At 38.5% G+C, this 22,807-nt stretch overlaps 1 protein-coding gene across 6 annotated transcripts in view; it reads left to right on the forward strand.

The window, feature by feature from the left end:
* Positions 1 to 22,807, forward strand: part of Adamtsl1 (ADAMTS like 1) — an 895,122-nt gene that overhangs the window by 647,385 nt on the left and 224,930 nt on the right. For all 6 annotated transcript variants that reach the window (XM_031377794.1, XM_031377795.1, XM_031377796.1 and 3 more), the window contains 3 exons: positions 4,297 to 4,423; positions 16,123 to 16,197; positions 20,441 to 20,598. In XM_031377794.1, coding sequence (XP_031233654.1) covers positions 4,297 to 4,423; positions 16,123 to 16,197; positions 20,441 to 20,598 — 360 coding nt within the window. The remainder of the gene's footprint in view (positions 1 to 4,296; positions 4,424 to 16,122; positions 16,198 to 20,440; positions 20,599 to 22,807) is intronic.

Genomic DNA, 22,807 nt, shown 5'->3' on the forward strand with positions numbered 1-22,807 from the left:
TCTTCCTAACCTTTTGGTTTTTCTTTTGGCTTTATTTACCCATTTAAAAGGTTTTATTTTTTTTCATTATATTACATCAGAAATATGTGTTATACATCTTCTTGTAAAGATCTTAATCTTTGAAGGATCTGATTGGATGTTTTATACCTCCCCTAATCCTAAGCATAATTAGGAGATGAGGTAGAATATCTTTAAGAGCACACTGTCTCCTATATAATTTTGTCTGGATTAAATAATTCAGAGGTGCTCTGATCAGATTTGCAGGGTAGTTTTCCATATTTGTCTTTCCCAGTGCTGAAAATAGAAGGATTTAACCGTATCTTACCTCATGGGTTGGATCATGAAAAGCTTGACATCATTGGCTCAGTATTTGATGTTTGCAGTTGAGGTCTTTATGGGAAACCATTTGAAACAGGGCCAGCATGAACCATCTAAGATCATGTATCTAGGGTATAGCATCTGCTTGTGGATTACATTTATTCATGTTATAAAAATGACTGGTTTGTTGAATTGGTCTTCTTCTGTGACTTCTAGTCAAGATGTTTTTATATATTACAGCATCTAGAGAATTCCAGTCTTGTGTTCCACATATTCTGTTGCTATCAGCTGTGGAAAGTGAAGGAAGAAAGACCTTTCAGCATGCACTGAAGGCCTGCTGCCTAAAATCTGCAAAATGTGTTGAAAGTTGGTGAGCCAACTGGGATTGCTGACTGTGGTAGCAGTTTTTTTTCTTAAGGAGCCCTTTCCCTACTAACTTTAGCAAGTCTTGATAAAGGAAGGAGCATTGGCAATGTAATATTCATATTTTCTAGTCATAAAGAAAGAAAGGGGCTGTATGTCAGTGTACACAAAACATCATGTGTCTAAAATATAAAAGCCAAACAAGGTGGTCTATTAGTTGCATATAAACATCCAAAAGACCATTATTAATAATAGTCAGTCTCTTTAAGGTGTTATTGGTGCTATTTTGCTTGTCTGTACATTGTTTTTAGAATGTCTTGTACTTCATAGCACTTGAAATAAGCATTTGGTAAACTTAGCTATACTGTGCAGGCATTTTGACGGGATGAGGCTAGACCCTACTCCATCTGATATTTAGTAGCAGAATATGAAGCTACATATAACAAAAATATTCAGCTAGATTTCCATCCTTTTTCAGAAGATTCCCTGCAGTTGCCAAAATAGTAAGTGGACATTATCTCACTCCAGTGTCTTGTCCAGAATGGGGTGGATCTGAGAACTCAGTGACCTGAACATAGCCTTCCATGACATTTTATTAATAATGAGTGTAGGTGCACTTGGGAAATATTCTCTAATAAGTTGTCCTTTACAGTAATTCCTGTTTGTGTGTCAGGACAGAGGTTTAAATGTGGCCTCGCATCATTTGTGGCATGCTCTCTTTATTTGTACATATAGATACATACACACAAGTACAACCCCCTCATATACACACCCCTGTGGAGTGGGCTTTAACTCTAATCAGAAAGTGGTTGATTACTCCCATAACACCCATACCACTATTGCACCAGTGGGCATATCTTGCCAGAGTGGTTATTATTATAGCTTGTAGTGTTCACATATGAGCAAGATTACTGGAAATGTTTCTCCTCAGTAGCATACATAGAATCTTCCAGCACTATGAAAGCTAGGCAATGGGAATGATACTTCCAGGTCAGTACCAACTTAATTTGTTCATGTTTTATGACTCAGACATGTGGTGTCTTCAGCAACAGGATTTTACCATTATGTTCCATAGGCTAGGCAAGAACAATGGCAATAGGCTGTAATGATTGAAGTGGGTATTGTGGGACTGCACTAATGACTCATAAATAAGTAACCTTGACTCTGGGCTTTTTATTTGATAACCTATGGTATCTGGGGAGTTTATTTTCTAGATAGGGGGAAAACCACAGATCTCATATTAGCTACAGCCTGGTATTCAGACAAATGTGTTAACTGATCAAGCTCCATATCAGTTCTGTAACCATCTGAGCTGGGTGTGTGTGAAAGAAAATTCCAAAATAATAGTGACTTAAACTAACAGAGATATGTTCTCTTGTAAAAAGAAAAAGAAGCTAAGATATAATCAGTCCCAGTGTGGTACAGGAACTAGGTTCTGTCCTCTGTGCTGTTCCCTCCTTAGCATGGTCTTTTAATTCTCTAGGTTGTCTCATTTTTATGATAGGAACTACCAAGATAGAAGGCAGATAGAGTGTACTAGAGGACCTTCCCTAAGCTACATCTGATTCTTTAGTCTTCCCAAGACATATTATATTGACATTTATGTTTCGACAATTACAATTTAGATATATGGCCAAGAAGAAGTGCCTTCTTTTAACTCAAAATACTACCACCTCAATAAAATTAGAGCCTGTATTATAGAGAAAAACATGAGACATTTATACCAGGCACAACCCATAGTCTCTACTATCTATAAAGAAAAGGCTGAGAAAGCCTAAGAACCATAGAGAAGTTAACTCTAGAGTCTGGAAAAGTCTTTCTTTGCACACAGGATTTGTTTGTTTGTTTGTTTGTTTGTTTTTGTTTTTCAAGACAGGGTTTCTCTGTGTAGCCCTGGCTGTCCTGGAACTCACTCTGTAGACCAGGCTGGCCTAGAACTCAGAAATCTGCCTGCCTCTGCATGCGCCACCACCACAAAGGATTCTTAATTTAGAGATTGAAGGGTCAGTAGGAATCCTCCAAGTAAAGAATTGATCGAGAGAGTTCCATATAGAAAATATAAAATGCTCAAAGGAAGTTCTGGCATCATACTGACCAGTTCAGCCCATTTCTACATTGCTGCTGACTTTCTTTTCTGTTAATAATAGATCTGAAGGTAAGAGTTTAAATTCTAATTAATCTAATAGTTATTCATAATCAACAGATTAAAACATGTCAGGAATGATTATGCTGATAGAATTGCAAACAATTTTCTACTTGGACCAAATAAGAGCATTTCATCTGATGATAAAATATTCCACATTTTAAAAATAATTGAGTTAGAATATTTTGGCATCTTAAAAGGGAATTGATACAAAAAGAGAAACGTAAAAAAAAAAAAAAGCAATTGTGTCAGAGAGATATTTGTGTTTAAGCATTGAAATTAAGCAACATTCAGAGCTGACTTGGTTCATATCCTAGGGTCTACAAAGCCACCCCGAGAGCACTAAACCAGGCTCTGGCCAAGTGACTCAGAAGGAATGTCACCTCTTATTTAGCAATCCCTAATATGACTGTTTCTTTGGCTCTAAGAAAGCTAAATTGTTCTTTTCTAAACATGGTTTTGGAGTCATAAGAAGTCTTTAGGATTATGGAAGGATTTTTATGATTATCTCCCGTGGTTCCATTAGAAGCATAAGAATCCATTAAGATTTTTCCAGAGAAACTTAAATCTTTTAAGAAACCTGAAAGTTCTATAATTTAAGAGGGAAATCCAGTTAGGTTTGAGATGCTCAAGAGCACAAATTCTAATGTCCACTGCCCATCCTGTCTGCCCTTCTAGATAGGCGAGAATCCTATGAACTTAAACATGTCTTTCTTCACCTGAGCAACAGAGCCCTGAGTGTGTGACCCTTGAGTGGTGTGACCTAGGTCGCCATGCATTCCTATGAGTCAGTTTCACTAAAGAATCTAGTTTTGTGACCATTTTCGCCTACTTCTGGGCTTTTCTTCTTTCTAATTAGCTAGTGTCTAATGTAGTACTTCTAAAGAATATGGTATAAATATAGGCACATTCACCCCTTCAGCCACGTGTACCCCTGCAGCCATGTGTACCCCTGCAGCCATGTGAACCCCTGTAGTCACGTGATCCCTGCAGCCACGTGAACCCCTGCGTCCATGTGTGCCACTGAAGCCATGTGAACCCCTGCAGCCATGTGAACCCCATGCAGTCACGTGATCCCTGCAGTCATGTGATCCCTGCAGCCACGTGATCCCTGCAGCCACGTGATCCCTGCAGCCACGCATTCCCCTGAAGCCACTTGTACTCTTGCAGTGCTCACTCAATCTCTCCATCCCTTTTTAAGCTGAGAAGATTCTTCTTAGTCAGATCCTCTCTAGCTTCTCTCATCAAAGTCACTGTGTTGTATGCTCTCAAGAGTACATAACTATATTTATGATTTTTCTCATATATTTCCCCCTTAGCGTGTTTCTGTTAACTCTGTCCTTTGAAATGAGGTACATCTTATGTCTTTCAAAGATGATAGGTGTGGGCATCATTTGATAGCCATTGGCCTTACCAGAGATCCCTGCACTGGGAGGCGCCTCGCTGAATTATCCATTTCTCTTTCCCATTAGATTGTTGGCTGTGATCACCAGCTGGGAAGCACCGTCAAGGAGGATAACTGTGGAGTGTGCAACGGAGATGGCTCAACCTGCCGGCTGGTCCGAGGGCAGTATAAATCTCAGCTCTCTGCAAGTAAATGTAAGACACTACAGAGATGGGCAGTCTTGAACTTGTTGACTTGTTCCTTAACTCTTACCTAGCTGTGGCTCCCCACTGCACTGCTGAATAAAACATCTAGAGAGGAATCTGAAGATTGGGATGAATATGTTCCCGCTTTGTGGATGAATGTGGGACAAATCATATCACCAGTTGCAACCTGAAGGAGACACTTTTTTCTTCTGAGGCACAATAAGAAAAGACTAGATATGTGTCTACAGACATATGATCTTTTTCTACTCCATGGAGGTGCAGACTGCCTCCTAGCTTCTGTCTGATATGTAGTCTGAGATGCCTGGTAAAATTATCACAGAGGAGTAAGAAAATCAGTACAAATTCACCCCTACTACTGCAGAATCACGTGGCCCTCATGTACAAGATGACCTGCTTGCAGTCAGCACTGACAATAGGTTCTTTCAGAATTGATATTAGGCCAATGTTTTGTGAAGCCATTTACTGATGTTTGAGTCCTGATCCCTCTAGATCAATAGACAAGTACTTCCTAAACATGAAATGTACCTTGAATTCCACACTAGTACCTCAAGTAGTCTTTATAAAAACCTACTTAGTAAGATAGTCTTCTCGGGTCACATAAGGAGCTAATATTTGAGTCCAGAGTCTGATCCCGTATCTACACACTTCTCCATCCCTCTGCTGTCTCATCATGCTAGTTACTAACTCTGGAGTTGAATGCTTATAAAGCAGATGGTTGTATCTGCTCAGAAGATCAAGGATACCTTCCTAGTTGAGTCTTGCAAGAACAGATGGCATAAATGACATGCCATCTAAAACCATGAAGTTGCATGTGAATTATAGTTTCCTCTGTGAAGAACACTCCACCAAAAGAAGCATGGCCCTTTTACTCGAAGGCCTGGAGCTTGAGAGCCATTTTGACCCTGGCCTAATGTTTCCATTATCTACTACCCTTCAGTAGGTCATTTTCCAATATCTACTTTTACATGCCTTCCCAAGCCTGGGAATGAGAATAAAGTTTTGAGTGTGGTTTTGTTCTCTGTACTTGTTTACTATTTAGAGGAAAATATGGCTGTAATGGGCCTGTGGGTTAAGAGTCTCCTCTTCAGATGAGAGCAGATGAAGCTGTTCAGGGTAGCACTTGAGAACTATCCTGTGAAGCCATGAAAAGGTACCTCACCAAAGGGGAGGGGGCAATTTGGAAAAAAGGCAGGAAGAACAGCCAAGAACAGTTGAGCATGTGAAGAATGAGGGATGCCCACTTAGGATGTGCACCACATTTTGCACTGCCCTGGAGGCATGGGAAAATGAGATTCTCTTAAAAGGTAAAACTTCTAAAATATCTGACAGCTAAAATGAAGGGTGGGATGACTTGGACATCAATATAGCACATCCAGGAAAGAGTTTTCTTTGGTCATATATGTTGCTCACATATGCTCATAGCTTCTTTTATATGATGAAGAATTAAGGAAGCCAGAACATGGAAATCAGAACTGGATAGAGGCAGAGAACTCTTTTTTAAGTCTCTGAAATTCAGGTTGGATACTTTTTTTTATTTTTAAAATACATTTAAAGGGTCACCCTTAATGAAATTCTCTGAGAAATGCTGAAGAATTAAAATCTTTCAAATTATCTGTTACATAATTCAATCAGTGCCCATTATTCAGGAATGCAGGACTTGCCAGGAAGCACAAAATTAGGCATGTGTGCTACAACTACACTCTGCTTACTGTGAAAGCCTGTTTTAGTAGGGAGTCTTCCTTTCCCATCATGCCTCCACCTTCCTGATCACACAGTAGAGACAGAACAGTATTCCTGTAGGTATTCCTCTTTTCCTGCTGTTGGGGACAATTGGTCACACATACACACACAAACATACTCACCCTGCCACCAGGCTGTGAGTCACTGTGAAGCAGGAAGAAAAGCTCTAAAAGAACAAACTGAGGCAAGTTGGGAGCCATATGTCATCCCCAGTTCTGCAAATACGTACTTCAGTAAAAGGGACTCCATTCAAGGCCAACAGTGGGTAAATTACATAATACATAACCTGATGACTGTACATAATGACAAAATGCAATTGATTCGTTTACCTTAGCTCTGATGATGCCTCATGACAAAATGATTTATATCAATAAGGCGCAGTATGTGCATGCCCCTCGCTACAATCCATAGCAGATGCTGAACGAGTCCACCCCAGAAGAGTCTCATGCACTATATTTACAGACTTCAAGGCAGCCCACAAGCAAGGGTGATTAGCTACTCAACAGGCAGTATGTTGGCCAGGTGAGCATGCTCGACCCCCGAGGCTCAGGGAGAGTACTGCCAGGTCTCTCCCCATGCCTTGCCAAAAGGAGCCATAAGCCAGCCACATGCTCACTTCCAACTCCTAGCGCTCAGGTTCCCCACACTGAACTCATTTTCTTTCTAAATTTATATCCAAGTTTTTTTTTCTTATGTTATCAAAACTCATGGGAACAAAGGCAAAACAGAAGAGTGGAGAAACACTGTTGCAGAAAATGCCAGAACAAAAAAAGAAAATAGAAGTAACTTATTGAATAGCTGCTGCTGAATGAGAAGGAGCCACCATTTTATCAAAAGACATGATAATTACCCATTCCTTTTGCGTGGGAAGATTCCAATGATAGTGGTCAATCCTCCCTCTCCTACTCACTCCTTGACTCCCTTAGACCAGTGAAAAAATAATTAGCTAACCTTTTGTTTCTTGAAATGTAAAGACTCATTTTGAAATGTAAAGATGTACAAGTCTTATTGACAAGTGTGGTAAAATGTGTCTTCTTAGACCCTTAGACCAGATCCAGCCAATCTGCTATGAATTTGCATCTGCTCTTCAGAACTTTCTAATGTAGCTGTAGCCTTTGAAGCCACAAGGACATCCGTAAGCACTTTCGCCTCACTCCTTGAGTGGCAAGGGTCAGATAAGCTAATTTATATCAAGATAAAATGAAGTTCCTAATTCAAAGGATGTGCCTCTCAGGCTGTGACTCATGGTGATTTATAATGGCCGTGGATTAGCATATTCCTGGACTTTCATTCTAGCTCAAAAATTTGAGGTGAAGTGTGTTTGTAATAAAACACAGGGCCTTCTGAGTATAAAATACAGAAGGAATATAAAGAAAAGTGGTAACAAAATTTTGTGCCTTGTACATGACTGTCTCGTGCTGTACTCACAATCCCCTCAAAGATGCCTATCCATTCATTCAACAGCAGACATTTATAAGACACTGACTACACAATGAAAAACTGTTCCCAGTGCTGGAAACACAGCAAAGGACAAAACAGACAAAAACTCCTTCCTCCAAGGGACTTAGATACTAGTATGAGGAACCCTCAGACAGATAAACAAATATGCATATGTTCCATTGGGTCATTTGGTGCCATTGGAAAGACAGGAAAAGTTAATCACAGAAAGAAAAGGACATAGGATGTGGGTGAGCTGCCAGCCAGGGGGAGAGACGAGTCACAGTTTTTAATAGGTTGGTAAGAAAGGGACTTACTGATAAGAAACTTGGTACTTGATAGAGGTGAAAGGAGGTTATGATGCAAAAGTCAATTATCTGGCTCATGACAGGGAAGAGGGTTTCAAGGCTGAAAGAAAGACAGATACAATGATTTTAAAACATCTTTAAAGTATTTATGTTCACTTGTGACAAATGTCATGGGGGACAATGAAGAAGTTTCAAAAAGCCCAGGGAAGTGTTGAAGGCAGGAAGCAGTGAGGTGAAGAATCTCATGGGCATGTGGAGTGTTAAAGGAGTTTGGATCGTAGTCTGAATGAAATGAGGAGCCACAGGGGACTTTGAACAGAGTGGTTTGATCTGGATTAAAGGATTGTTCTACATTTGGGGGCAGAGCACCCGGTTGGGATGACTACAGAAGTGGGAGATAGAGTCTGGAGGCCACTGCAGGAAGCTCAGTCAGGGGAGATGATGGCTTAGGCAGTAGCTGAGGATAGCACAGGAAAAGTCCAGCTGTAGGTGGACTGTCTTTCTAAGGCTCTAGAACACCCTCAATTGAGAGATGTTTCATGGTTTCATGTACCACATGAAAAACAAAGCTGTCATTTAAACTAGGTTTAGGACACAGTACCTTTCTGATCATTCTGGGTTTTTACTTCACACTGTACCTTAGAAAGCTCTGTTTTACATTTAGACATATTTTATCATAATAATACTTTTAAATACGTGAAAAAGATAAAATGCAACAGAAGTAAATTGATAAGTAAAACTAAAACTAAACTTTTTCTCAGAATGATGCTCTTTTTACATTTTTTTTGAAACTTTTAAAAATTTTTTGAGAAATTCATGCATGAGTATTGTATTTATAATATTTCCATTCTACCAACTCCAACTCTCCCTTCGAACTCCTCCCATGCCAAATTTATGACCTCTTCTTCTTCTTTGATTATTATTGCTTTTCACACACACACACACACACACACACACACACACACACACACACACAAAATCTGCTGAATCCACTTGCCTCTACACCATCAGTATGCCTCATTGGCCTTTATTGTGGTACTTCTGCAGTAGGTCTCAAAACAAAGTAACATGATCCTTACAGCTTTTAAATATTCTTCACTTAAAAGTAATTTTGGCTCTCCTATCTGGTTCTTTGCCTTTTCATGTAAATCTTATAGTCTTCTTGTTCATATCTATGAAAGTTCTCCCCGTGAACTTTGAGTAGAAGTGAGTTCTTCAGATTGATTTAGTAGAGCAGAGTTCTTGGCAACTTTAGTGTATTAAGTCATCTGGCCTGTCAAGACCTTGTGTCTCTTTGCTAATCATGTCTTCCTTAATGTCTTCATCAGTCTTTACTAATTCTAAGTACACAGATCCTCTGACTTGGAGGGGGGGGTTAATCCTTTTGTATTTTTCATCAATTACAAATAGTACTAGTTTTATTTATATTTACCTCTCCAGTTACATATTGGAGTTTATAAAAATGTGACTGGTTATGTGGTGTATGTCTGCCATGTATTTTGCTCTCCAGTTAAATTCACTTACTACCCCTTAGAGTTTTGGTAAATTCAGGGATTTGCTATGTAAATAATCATCTGGTTTACAGATAAAGATTATTTTTCTTCTTCAGTTTCAATTTGTGAGCCAAATTCTTAGGATCCTTCTTTTGGCCAGGGTATTAGGAAATGAGTGGCATCTATCCTTCTTACTCCATTCTTAAGGAGAAAGCAGTCCATTTCTCATCACCATGTATGACATTAGCTGAAGGCTTTTCACAAGGGCTCTTCCTTAGACTAAGTTCAGACTCTCTCTCACACTCATACAAATAGACATACACACACACACATGGGGGCAAGGCAGACAAGGGGAGGGGAAGGGGGAAGGAGAGGTGCAGGGGGAAAGAGAGGGGGGAGACTTCTAGGAGTTATTATCATGAATGGATATCAAATTTGATCAAATTCCCTTTAAATCTCACTTGATATGATCTTGTAACTTTCCTTGGCCTTAATAACAGGCTGGGATAAACTAATCCAAAGATAAACTTTACTTAGTCATAGCCATTCTTTTCATAGATTGGTAATTGATTTACCAAAAATTTGTTGAGAGATTTTACATCTATTATATGAAACACATTAGTCTGTGTTTGCAGATGAGGTACTGTCTATGATTGGTTTGGAGCTCCTTCTAATACTGGCCTCGTATAATGAGTTTGGAAATGTTCCCTTATATGTTATTTTCTGGAAAAAATAATATGTGCAATTGATATTTATTATAAATATTTATCACTTCTTTAAATGTATGGTAGCATTCACCAGTGAAATCTTTGAGGCTAAAGACTTTTTTCAGTACTAAACTTTCTGAACATATGGAATACAGTTATAGTGACTATTTTAATGTCCATTCCATGTTTTGATTGATGGGTGTTTCACTTCAGTTGGGCTATTTTTTGGGGGTTCTTTACATGTCTGGTAATTTTTGACTGGATGCCATTCATTGCAGATTTTACTTTGTTGGGTATGAGATATTTTTGTATTCCTATAAATATGCTTAAGCTTTGTTCTGGGAGTAGTTAAGTTACTTGAACTCAATGTGATCCTTTTGAGTCTTACAATTTGGTAGGTGGGAGCAAAGCCATGCTTGGCCTACAGTTAATTGTACCCTTCTACAAGGCAAGACTCTTCTGAATACTCAATGTTCCATGAATTTTGATGTCTTCAGTTCTGGCTGGTGGAATAAGACTTTTTTTCAGCCTTGTGTGACTACTGTCTATTCATAATTCTTTGTGTTGTCCTTTCCCCAATCTCTCTCTCTCTCTCTCTCTCTCTCTCTCTCTCTCTCTCTCTCTCTCTCTCTCTCTCTCTCTCTCTCTCTCTCTCTCCTTTCTGTTAGTCTTTTTTTCCAGGAAATTCTAACTGCTTCCACTTCTTGGTCTCTCAGGTTTGTCTCCTCACACTCACAAAGCCACAACCAGGAAACCCATTCAAGAAAATAAGACAATGAAAGTCTAGGCTACTACTAGGCTACCCGAGGTCCAATGTCTTGGTTTTATAAAATTTTATCTGACTTATTTTTGTTATTTTAGACATTATATTAAAACTGTTCCCTAATTCTTCTGGGCTGAAAATAAAAGTCTTGGTACTGGGTTTCTCTTTCCCCTTTGCAAATATGCAGAACCAAATATCTTTGACCTCCTTATAGGTTATTGTATGACCCTTCCAAATCTCATTACCTGACAGTCTCTGCAGCTATTTCCCAAGGATTAATGAGTGTGTTCTACTATTGTGTAATTTTCTTTAATGCTCATCTTACAAGTATGCTAGCTGGTTTTTAAATATAATATTTTATATTTTTGAGAACTTTATATAGTCATTCAATGCAATTATGATGTTAGTGTCTATACAGCTAAAGAAGGATGAAATAGGATCACTGACTGCATAGGAAAACTTAATACACAATTGTGCAATATATCCTAATATAAAATATGAGTGTGTTCCTCTTAGAATCAATGAAATAGAATATTTTGACAATAGAGCTTATTTTGATTAAATGTGATTTTGGAGAACACTACAGTTTTTGGCCTAGACTCCTAAAAAGATAACATTCTCAAGCTGATAATGGAGAGAGTATTGTTTGGCCTGCCTCACATATATCTTTCATTATGCAATTACTGATAAACTTGGGTGGGATGGATGGTTGAAAAGCTTAAATGTTAAGCCTCTCCTCTTTTATTGGATATGTTTTTAGAGCACTAAATTGGATATGAAACTTTAAGATACACCTTCAAAATCTTCTCAATATTGGCAGACTTTTTGTGTTAACACCAATCATCGTTTCATTTTTTTAAAAATAAGATTAAGTGTTATCCCTAAGGAAGATTCCTTCAAAATGTGAACTTATCAGCAGATCTAAAACCTAAGAAAAACTCAGATATCCTAATAAGAAACCTGTATTTTCAAAGTATTAGCCTTCTCAGCTTTCTTTGATTTGTCAAGTCAGGGCACTGATAGAATTTAAAACTTCATTCAAAATGCTCTATATAGAAAAGTGAAGAAGCATCTGCCACACAATAAAATGTACAAAGAAATCTTTTAAGTGTGTTCCTTGGTAACAATTTGCTTATGAAATGTCAGTTATAACCCAGGTATGTGAAATGACAGAATTCATGATTCCCATGAAGAGCTTGCCCATTTAGCACAGAAATGTGTTATCTAATCTCTTTTAAAATGTTGATTAGTAACCTAGACGTATATCCCAAAGACTGGACTCATGGTCCTGTCAACAAGGCCAAACTAGATGAGGACAGATGCAGTGGATCATGAAACAGTGTACCTTTGTAGAAGACGACATTCAGAGGAACATGTGGCATGGTGGGAGATGTGGCCACCTTCCCCACCAAACCACATTAATTACACTAGTCGTTGAAAGCAGGCATCGTAATGCCCCATACCTTGGAACCTCTTAAACACCTCTGTGTATAACAGTGATGCCAACCGAAAGAATCCTCTTACCCATCCTTAACCAATGGACATTTACTGTTAAATACAACAATGTTTTCTACCTTAAAGAATAGCTTCTATCAGCATGAAGAAAGGAAATTTAATTTTTCCCATTCTTTTTATATTTTAGTAGTTGAAATTTCATGTATGAGTAAAACTATATTCATGTCATTTCACCTCTTCCTTTCCCACCTTCATTTCTTCCCAGTATCCCCTCTCAAATTCAATGACGTCTTCTTCTACAGTTGTTAAAGAATTATTATAGATATGTGTACAGCCTACTGAGTCCAATTAGCATTGCCTGTATACACTTGTATTTAGGGCTGACGACTTAGGATTGTCACATTAGGAGCCCATTTCCTATGTTACATTCTAACATACATCAGATGCTATAACAATTCTTATGATATGCATGTTGGATACACCCTGAGTTAAACAAAATAAAATGGTTTCTCTGATTCAGCATAGCTAAGGAACTAATGAGAGCTAATGAAAGGGCTTTGAGAATTTCCATGAATAGGGTATAGTCATTAGGATTTCCTATTTTTCCCTAAGGACCTTTTTTTCAGGAACCATATGTGGTGGTTTGAATAAAAGTGGTCCCCATAGGTCCATAGGCGTGGTACTATTAATAGGTATGACCTTGTTGGGGTAGGTGTGGCTTTGTTGGAGGAGGTTTGTCATTAGGGGATATACTTTGAGGTCTGGCTTAAGCCAGGCTTAGTGGCTCACTATGTCTTCCTGCTGCTTGTGGATCCAGATGTATAACTCTCAGCTCCTTCTCCAGTGCCATGTCTACCTGCATTTTACCATGCGTCCCACCTGATAATGACTAAATCTCTGAACTGTAAGCCAGCCTCAATTAAATGTTCTCCTTTATAAGAATTGTTGTGGTCATGGTGTCTCTTTACAGCAATAGAAATCTTTGAGGCTAATAATTTATTTGATTCCTTTGTCTATCACATAAAGGGTGACTTTAAAAGACTCTTGAAGAACTTTGTAGAACAAAGTAATGAATTGACTAGTTCCTGGTGACTGGCAAATCTGTCAGCTCACAATGTAAGGCTATAATCTGTACAGCTCCTCCAACCTCTTTGCTGAGATCTGTCCATTACTTTAGTACCTGTGTTAAAGCATTTTCCTCTTTGACTGAGCACATGCCAAAGGGTGTCACAAGACATTTCTTTCCTCTTGTTTGGTGAGCTTTCTTCATCCTGCCTCACACCCTCTGCAGACTTCCCAGTTCCTCCCTACTCACCCTGCTGGAGCACACAGACTTTGGCACATCAGCCAAAAGGCAATGTTACTGGCTCAGCATGTGGAATGTGAGTTACTTCTAACAAAGCCAAAGCTGGGCCCATGGGCTGTGTGGGGGTCAGAAGACTGCATCTGAGCACAGCAGTGCCAAGCAGAAAGCTTCCCTTTCACTTGGACTTCATTTGACCTATGGATAAACAAAGACTTGCTATTTCTAGAAATCCAATTGTTTTAACTTCTTTGAATTTCTTTTGCAAACTTCAAAATGCACATGTTTATGGAACTTAAGGTTCTGAAGGCTCAGTCTTAAAGTCCCTGTGTTCCTCTTCAGTTTTTTTTCTTACTCCATTTGTTTTATGTGCCACAAAGTCCTAGCTCTCAGAATTATAGACTTTTGCTCAACAATGCATGGCATTAAAAACAGCAATAAAGTTATAATGTGAGCAGAATATTCAACAGCCTCAATAAATGTAACCTGTTCAGGGCAGGAATGAAAACTAGTAATTCACCCTCCTCAATGCAGGCTATGTCCTAGAGAACTATGTAGTTAAACACTGTTTAACTACATAAAATAAAAATCTCTCAGCCTGTGCATGCCTGGTACCTGTGGAAAGCAGAAGAAGGTAGTGACACTGGAGGAGCTAATGACCATTATGGGCTGCCATGTGGGTGCTGGGAATGGAACCCAGGGCCTCTGGAAAAGCAACCAGTGCTCATAATTGCAGAGCCATCTCTCTGCCTCTCTAACCCCAATCTTATTGGAGTCTTGGACTAAAGGGAGGAAAGTAAATGTATTCAAGACCTACTGTGTTCCAAGCAACATAGTTATATGTATATCTGTTATTTATATCTGGGCACAGCAGTATTCGATGTCACCTTATTTTTTCAGCATAACTGAGTAAGGCTCATTCCATAACTTCAGTGGCTCACTATCTGAACTAATCTTCACTGGGAATCTTTTATTTAAACCTAATTATCCAGGTACTATGGTGGTGTCTAATGTTGGAAATATAAGAATGAAGTCACACATAATTTCTGGGTATAATGACTCTTAAATGTTCTCTTAAAAGTAGAGCTTGCCTTTTTTTTGTTCCTTTGCTTCTTGACTGCCTCTCTATCCACTTGGTCTTGCTTTAGTCAACATGCTTCTGGAGGTCCCATTTCTTCATCGTAAAATCCTCTTTGTTCATGTCACCCGCTATGGGTGAAGCAGTAAACCTTCTAAGTGAATGTGGTCTGCAGCAAACATTATAGTGGGTGGAGTTTCAAGTGATAGTGTCTGTGATAGCATCAGGGTGGATGTAATCCATCTCCAATTATGCTTTAAGGTTTATTTTTACTTTGAATTATGTGTAGTTGTATGTGCATGCATGTGGGTATGCACTTGTGAGTGCAGGTACCTAAGGAGACCAGAGGCATCAGATCCCCTGAAGCTGGAGGTCCAGATGGTTGTGAACCACCTGATGTGGGTGCTGGGAACTGAACTCAGCTCCTCTGGAATGGCAGCAAGAGCTCTAAAGCACTGAGCCATCTCTCTAGCCTGTCTGTATTTTTAAATCTTTGCATTTCATGAATGTAGGCTCAATTTTTAGGTAGGGAGATCTATGCTAAAATAATCTTTGATTCAGCCAGAATTTTAAAAGTATTTCAAAACAGAGATGGTAGATGTGGAACAATATTTTAAATCATTACCAGGATTCGTAGTATTTCATTAAGAACAAAGGTAGCTTGGAGCCAAGAACAGGAAGGAAGGGGCTTGAGGGTTCAGAACGTATACTTGTATTTTCTCTTTCTTAGTCCACCCCATTTAGCTAAGATGCTCTGAAAGAGAGAGGTGCAAATTCAAATATTGCACACCATCCTTTGAATGCAAGAGCTTTTTTGTTTTTGTTTTCATTTTAACCCAGTGCAAATATTGTAATCCAGGAAAGTTCCATGGCAATTTAAAGTCAAAGAGTTCCTTGCAAATCAATTTTTAAATCAAAATTCACGTGGATGGGGCTAGAAAGATGAGTATGCTGTTAACACGCACACCGCTTTGCAGGACACTCAAGCTCAGTTTTCAGCAGCCATTGTCAGGTGGCCCACAATGCTCTGCAGCTCCAACTCTGTGAGCTCTACCCACCACTTCCAGTCTCCGTGTGCAACTCCACTCACATGTGTACCTATTCCCACCTGGACACAGATGGACAGACAGACAAACTCAAACTCATTTAAAAATAAAACAACTTTTAAAAAAAAAATCGTATTTATTTTTAAAAGCCTAATTCCCCCTAAGCTAAGTAGTAGTAGCTCCTTTGGCATGTTTTATTTTGGAGAAAGTAGACATTTTAATTCTTAACCACTGCCTTTCACATTTCAAACACTAAGAAAAAAATCAAATCTATTGTTCCTGCCTTTGTATGGGATGCAATCAGTAACTCTTTTGTCAAATAATATGCTTTTAAAGCTTTACTCTGTTTCTTTCTAGCGGATGACACTGTGGTCGCCATTCCTTACGGCAGCAGACACATCCGCCTTGTCTTAAAGGGGCCAGATCATTTGTGTAAGTAGAGCTACTGTTTTCCTTGGGGGACTGGAAATTTTAGCTGTTACTATTAACTTTTGTTCCTAGAATGAATTAAAGCTCAAGAGAGTCTATACCCCCACCCTACCCTCACCCCATCTCAGTCCTGTGAGATGATAGATTGAATGGCTTCTGTTTGTAATTGGCTGTGTGGTGAGAAGGAGGAAGCCTTTGCAGTCATCTGTAAGCACAGTCATCCAGGGTGCCAGTGCATTGTTCCTGGGCTAAGTTAAGCACATGACTGAGTCCCTAAACCTTCATGACTATTACCTCGGTTCTGTTGTCTTTCTCTACAGTCGCTCTTACCTTTTTCTTTTCTCACCTTTCCTCACCTCCCTATTCCTTTTCCTCCTTCTAAAATTAGTTTCTTCTCCACCCTTCCTTTTGCTCACATATTTTAAATCTTTACTTTGTCAGACCACAAATATATAGAAGTAACAAACTGTGACATTTCAAGCAAACTGTTGCTGATCATTCAATTCTATGAATTAATTCATAGCCCTCACATCTTGAAGACAAATGATAGGATTTGGGATGAAAAGGTAATAAAGCTTTAAAGATAAAATGGTAGCTTTCTCCTTGTAGGGTTCATAAAGCTAGTGGTTATCAATTTTCCCAATGCTGCATCCCTTTAATAGAGTTCTTCATGTTGTGGTGACCTTCAACCATAAAATTATTTTCTTGGTACTTCATAACTGTAATTTTGCTACTGTTATAAATCATAATGTAAATATCTGATATACAGGATATCTGATGTAGAATACCACAAAAAAGGTCTTGACCCACAAGTTAAGAAGTATCGGTCTAAGAGCTGATCTTCAGTCATAACAAGGCAGGAATACACAGCCACATCTTATTCCTTATGGTTCAGTGCTATTTAGATAGAGATCTGTAAATTATAACCAGAAGTTATAGTTTGTAAACAAAGACAGAGGAGGGATATAAGAACATTTCCTGTGAAGTCACTTTCTCTTCGGTTCTTCCCTTAGCACTTTGCCAGTTTAAGTAGCAATGAGTATTTCCTGGCAATTAGACTACCATTATAATTAGATAAACAAGAGGAAGATAGATCAGAGCCTGGAGAAGTTATTATACCCTACTAAGTCTTTCTAAAAACAAACATATTTAATTGAAGAGATGAGGTTTGAAAGATCTTGAGAAGCAAGGGGCAAGTGAGGTACAGTTTAGATACTGACAAGTCATCCTTATATGGATCCAAGTTCTTTTCTAATCTGAACATTCCCATAAAGTCCAGCATTCACATATCAAAAGATGATGTATGTGTACACTTTATGCCATCCAAATGACTTGTTTATTCCCTTGAGAACAGAACACAGATAACTGCTGTTGAACAACAATACTCCAAAATGGAAATCTGTGAGCAGTGCTGGAGCCTGAAATAAAATAGCCAGGCTGAGACCATCTTCATGACACAGGAAAATGACTGGGCAATGCTGAAGAAATACTTAAAACAAAACCTTACATTTTTATAAATATGTTACTCCCCTGTATTTTCCTAGTTTTATGATTGCTAAGGAGCTGAAGAATTCGGAGTCTAGGAAGATGGCTCAGTTAGTAAGGGCTTGTGTAAGCAGGAGGGTTTGAGTTCAGATCCTCCATTACCCATGTAAAAAGCCAGGTAAGAAAGCAGTGTGGGGACTAGAGAGATGGCACAACAGATAAAAGCCCTAGCTGTTCTTCCAGAGGACCCATGTTCAATTCCCAGCATCCACATGGCAGATCATAGGTGTCTCTAACTCCAGTTCTTTGGGATCCAACACCTTCATACAGATATACACGCAGTCAAAACACCAATGCAAGAGAAATTTAGATAGATGATAGGTAGGTAGGTAGATAGGTAGATAGATAGAAAGACAGACAGACAGACAGACAGACAGACAGACAGACAGACAGATAGATAGGTAGGTAGATAGGTAGATAGACAGAAAGACAAGTTAAAATTTAAAAGGAGAAAAAACAGTATGTGTCTATAATTCCAGCAATGGAGGCAGAAACAGGCTGGTGCTCCAGAGCTCATTAACCAGCCAATATAGCCTAATAAGTGAGCCTCAGGTCCAGTGAGACCCTGTCTTAAGAAAGTAAGATGTAGAATGATTGAGGAAGACACCTAGCACCAACACCAACATCTGTCCTACCTACCTACCTACCTACCTACACACACACACACACACACACACCTCACATAGAGACACAGAAAAGCTCAAAAAAATAAAGGAAAAAAATATGTATTTTGTTGAATAGTCCTAAAGACTGAGTAGGTAAGCTGCAATTCACAAATGCGATCTCCTTTTCCCCAGCAAACATGCTGCTTATACTATATAAGTGGGAAATACCAAGTGGTCAACCTTGAATTCACAAATATACAAGGAATGTTATATGGACTGAGCAGGTTGTAGAACAGAGATATACATAATAACAATCAAAGAAATAGAGACCATGAATTTGAGATCATGGGTTGGTACAGGAAGGATTGGAGGGAAGAACAGAAAGGGGAGAAATTACATAATTATACTTTAATTTCAAAACATATTTTTAAAGAATTTGTTGTTTTATTTCTGTTTTTAACTTTTCAGTTATTTCAACAAAACAATGGGAGGAGGGATAATGATGTCCCATTTCTCCTGTGGATGTTTTCCCCCTCATTAGCCTACAATGGGACCAGTTAAATATTTAAATATTTAAATATTCCTGGTGGACAAAGCAGCTTCATACTAGCCTCCCCACTCTCTCTCTTTTCTGTCTTCCTCTTTCCTTCACTCCCTCCCTCTACCCCCTTTCTATCCCTCTGTACAGAGTTTCTTCTTGTAGCCCTTGTTCTCTTGGAACTCTCTCTGTAGAACAGGCTGACCTCAGACTCAGAGATCTGCCTGCCTCTGCCTTCTGAGTGATGGTATAAAAGGTATCTGCCACCATTGCCTGGCTACACCAGACATTTTTAATCAGAAGTATCTTGAGGACAGAAGGGAAGCCTCTCTGTAAAACTGAGTCTGTTGCTCAGGACTAGGGTACATAGCCAAGCTTCTAACATCTCAAGAAGCTTTAAGAATGGTTTCAATCCAAAAGTCTACTCTATAAAATAGAAGAGAGAGGTCATGATTGAAGCTGAGGTGAGAGACACATGACCTCTTTCTACTAAAGAACTGCTGTCAGAGCAATTATTCTGGTGCAATTTTTAATAGAAATCATCTGCCTAACTCCTCTGTCTTTCTTCATATAGGTCGTAATTAATTTAAATAACTTCTCAATGACAACTGTGTGCTCTCTGTAATTTCACAATATATACTACCAATATATACCAATATATATTCAATAACCACTGTTCTTCCCCAGCCATACTCTCCCACTGTTGATAATTCTGTTTCTGTACCCAAATAACCCTGCTTGTGCTTATATGAGATAATTCATATATAATCAATATATGTTGTGACATATTAACATATGTCAATATGTAATCACAGTAATTTCATTTGAAATCATATATATATAATCATGATCTTCTTAAGCATTCTCTAATATCCTAGAACAAAAGATGCCTCATAGACTGTCATTGAAAAAATTCAGACTTGAATGCTCTAGGATTCATCTCTTTCTGCTTAAGTGCTTATTATAAAATATCATATGTGAAAAAAATGATACCAAAAGTCTTGGGAAAAGAGGGGGGACTCAATTGATAGCACCTGTCCTTAAGCCACTATGGCTTTTTTCAGCTGAGCAACAAGGTATGTACAGTAAGCAACAGAAAGTATAAAGGGAGTTAGGTTGTACCGATGCTGGAACAACACATAGATCTACTTGGACCTACTTCAGTGAATAAAAAGAAAGCTGGGGGATATTTCTGGGCTGAAGGCAACCAGGAAAGAAGTCAGATATGTATAAGACAGGGGTTAGCCTAAGGAATTGAGTTACGGAAAAGTGGGATGCTCAGATGAGGTCACTGGAAAGTCAAAGGGTATTTTGACAGGGAACCATGGATGCTTGGATAGTGAGTTTTAAAATAATTTCACTTGTAACATAATCTTCTGTATGACATAGGCATGTTTATATACCCTATTTATATTACAATTTCAATAGTATCGGCTATCTAAAGAATAATGCTCCTTTCTTAAGTAGCTTGAGTTTTAATTTATAAAATGTGTTTGCATGTGCTGTGTGGTAGCCCCAGGCATACCTGCTTCTCCTCTTCTTGCATTTGATTATATAGATCTGGAAACCAAGACACTCCAGGGGACTAAAGGTGAAAACAGTCTGAGCTCTACAGGCACTTTCCTTGTGGACAATTCTACAGTGGACTTCCAGAAACTTCCAGACAAAGAGATACTGAGGATGGCCGGGCCACTGACAGCAGATTTCATCATCAAGGTAAAGCCTGTTTGGTTCCTTCATGTTAATTCACGTCAAAACAGATGGCATTTGTAAGCGCTAAGAGAAATAGAGGATAGATGATAGATAGGTTGGTAGGTAGGTAGATGATAGATGGACAGACAGCAGATAGATAGATTAAATAGAAAAGATAGATGAAAGATAGGTAGATATATGATAAATGATAGATGATAGATTGATTGATAAATATAACAATAGATATATCCTAGATAGATAATTGATGATAGGTAGGTAGGTAGGTAGATAGATAGATAGATAGATAGATAGATAGATAGATAGATAGATAGATTAAATAGATAGATAGATAATACAGATATAAAGATAGAGAAATAGATAAATAAGAGATTATATAATAGATGGGTAGATAGATAATAGATACGTGTGTATTGCTTTACCCAGAAAATGTTTAATTCAAAGTTTTGTTAGCTACATGTTCGATGTCATATGAACATATGGTGTTTTCAAGAAGGAGCTTTGAATATATTATTAGTCAAATGGCCTCACTCACATACATAGCCAATGTAACTATCATTAGTTGGAGAGCATAAATCATTTCTGAATAATTAGAGTACAGTGTTGACTAATATATCCCCAGTAAGAGAGCAATGCAAACTGATAACCTGTAGACTTAGGCAACCAGTCATACTTCCTATGGCAAATTTGGTTTTTGTTTTTGCTGGCAAGAAGATTGACCGGCTTCCTTACATCAGAGCTGCCCTGCCCTTAAAGGTAATATGAAACACATTGCTGGAAGCAACAGGACATTCTATTGGAAAAATGCACACACTGGGAGAACGCTTGGGAATCACAATAAAATAAAACATTTTTTTTTCTTTAGCAGGTCAGGAGGACCTGAAGGGTTTCAGCTGTAAAGCTGTAAAACTTGTAATGTGTCCAGGACTCCATAAATTTTTTCATCATGAGACCTGGAGCCAGAGGACATTTGATTTAAGCAAAGATTTGGTGACCCCATGGCAGCTGGAAGTAAGAATACATAGAGGAAAATGTGATAGGTGGTGAGGTTGTATGGAAGAGGAGTTCCAGAACACTGTCCTCTATCTCCATCTGTATGGTTGCTCTTTTTAATTCAGGCCAGATGCTGGCCACATGAATATGAACTAGAAGCTACAAACTACTAGAGATAGCACACAACAGCACATCTAGTAAAAATCAAGTTATATATTAATTCTTTGAAACCCATAGAGTACTGCTGAATAGACCATTTATAGAATAGTGATTTCCCTGATGGCCTTACAACAGTTAATATTCATGATAAATGTATAGAGTTAAATTCCAGTAACACTACGCATCTTTCAATAGTTCGTAGCAGCATCCAACACCTTCCATCCATCTCGTTACCTTCAACCCATCACCCTTTAGATACTCATGAGTACAGTGAAGTGAGCACATTCAAGATTGAACTTAAGTAGACTCAGAAACCCGCAATGTCATACTTTATCATCTGCATCTTTTTAAATGTTTTTATTGATTTATTTTAGATAGCACTCAGGTTTCTCTTAGACATGTGTCGTGGTGGCTTGTTCATATTTGCTGACTACTGTTCTTCCCAGACTGCTCCTCCACTCTTGATGGTCCCCTTCCTCCACTCAAGTCATCCTGCTTGTGCTCATATGACACATGGATGTGTGACTATATGTACATGTGTATTATTTAAACCTAGATTCTACACACATAAAATGTTATGCTTTTCTCAACCCCCTTCCATGGATAGGAATAGTATAGCTAGCCAAGCAAATCAGAAACCTTTGAATCACATGGTTTCTCTCCTTTATGCAATAAACTTTGTTTCCAAACCATTCCTCTGCTCCTTCCCCGTTCTGGCTGCCTTTGTTTTAGTTTAGATCTTTGCAGTTCTTTAACTAAGCTAATAGTGTGGATACTGGTTTTTTTTTTTTCCAGCTTAGATTCCTTATCTTTTTGGATTCTGAATTGGTTTTCTAGAATTATTTGTTCCCTTTTCAGAATCCTTCATAGTCCTTCCACTTCGAGATTAAAATCTAAATTCACAGCACAACACCTATTGTTTGGTTCTTGATGTCTTTCTACCTTACTTTTAATTCCTTTGTGTTTAAGCTGAGAAACTAGCAAGTCCTAACCCGTCCCCAACCCCACCATCAGAACTCATGGTCTTGGAGAAACATCATAGTCTCTATCTAAAATGTTCCTC

Source organism: Mastomys coucha, unplaced genomic scaffold (assembly GCF_008632895.1).
Source record: "Mastomys coucha isolate ucsf_1 unplaced genomic scaffold, UCSF_Mcou_1 pScaffold18, whole genome shotgun sequence".
Taxonomy (NCBI): Eukaryota; Metazoa; Chordata; class Mammalia; order Rodentia; family Muridae; genus Mastomys; species Mastomys coucha.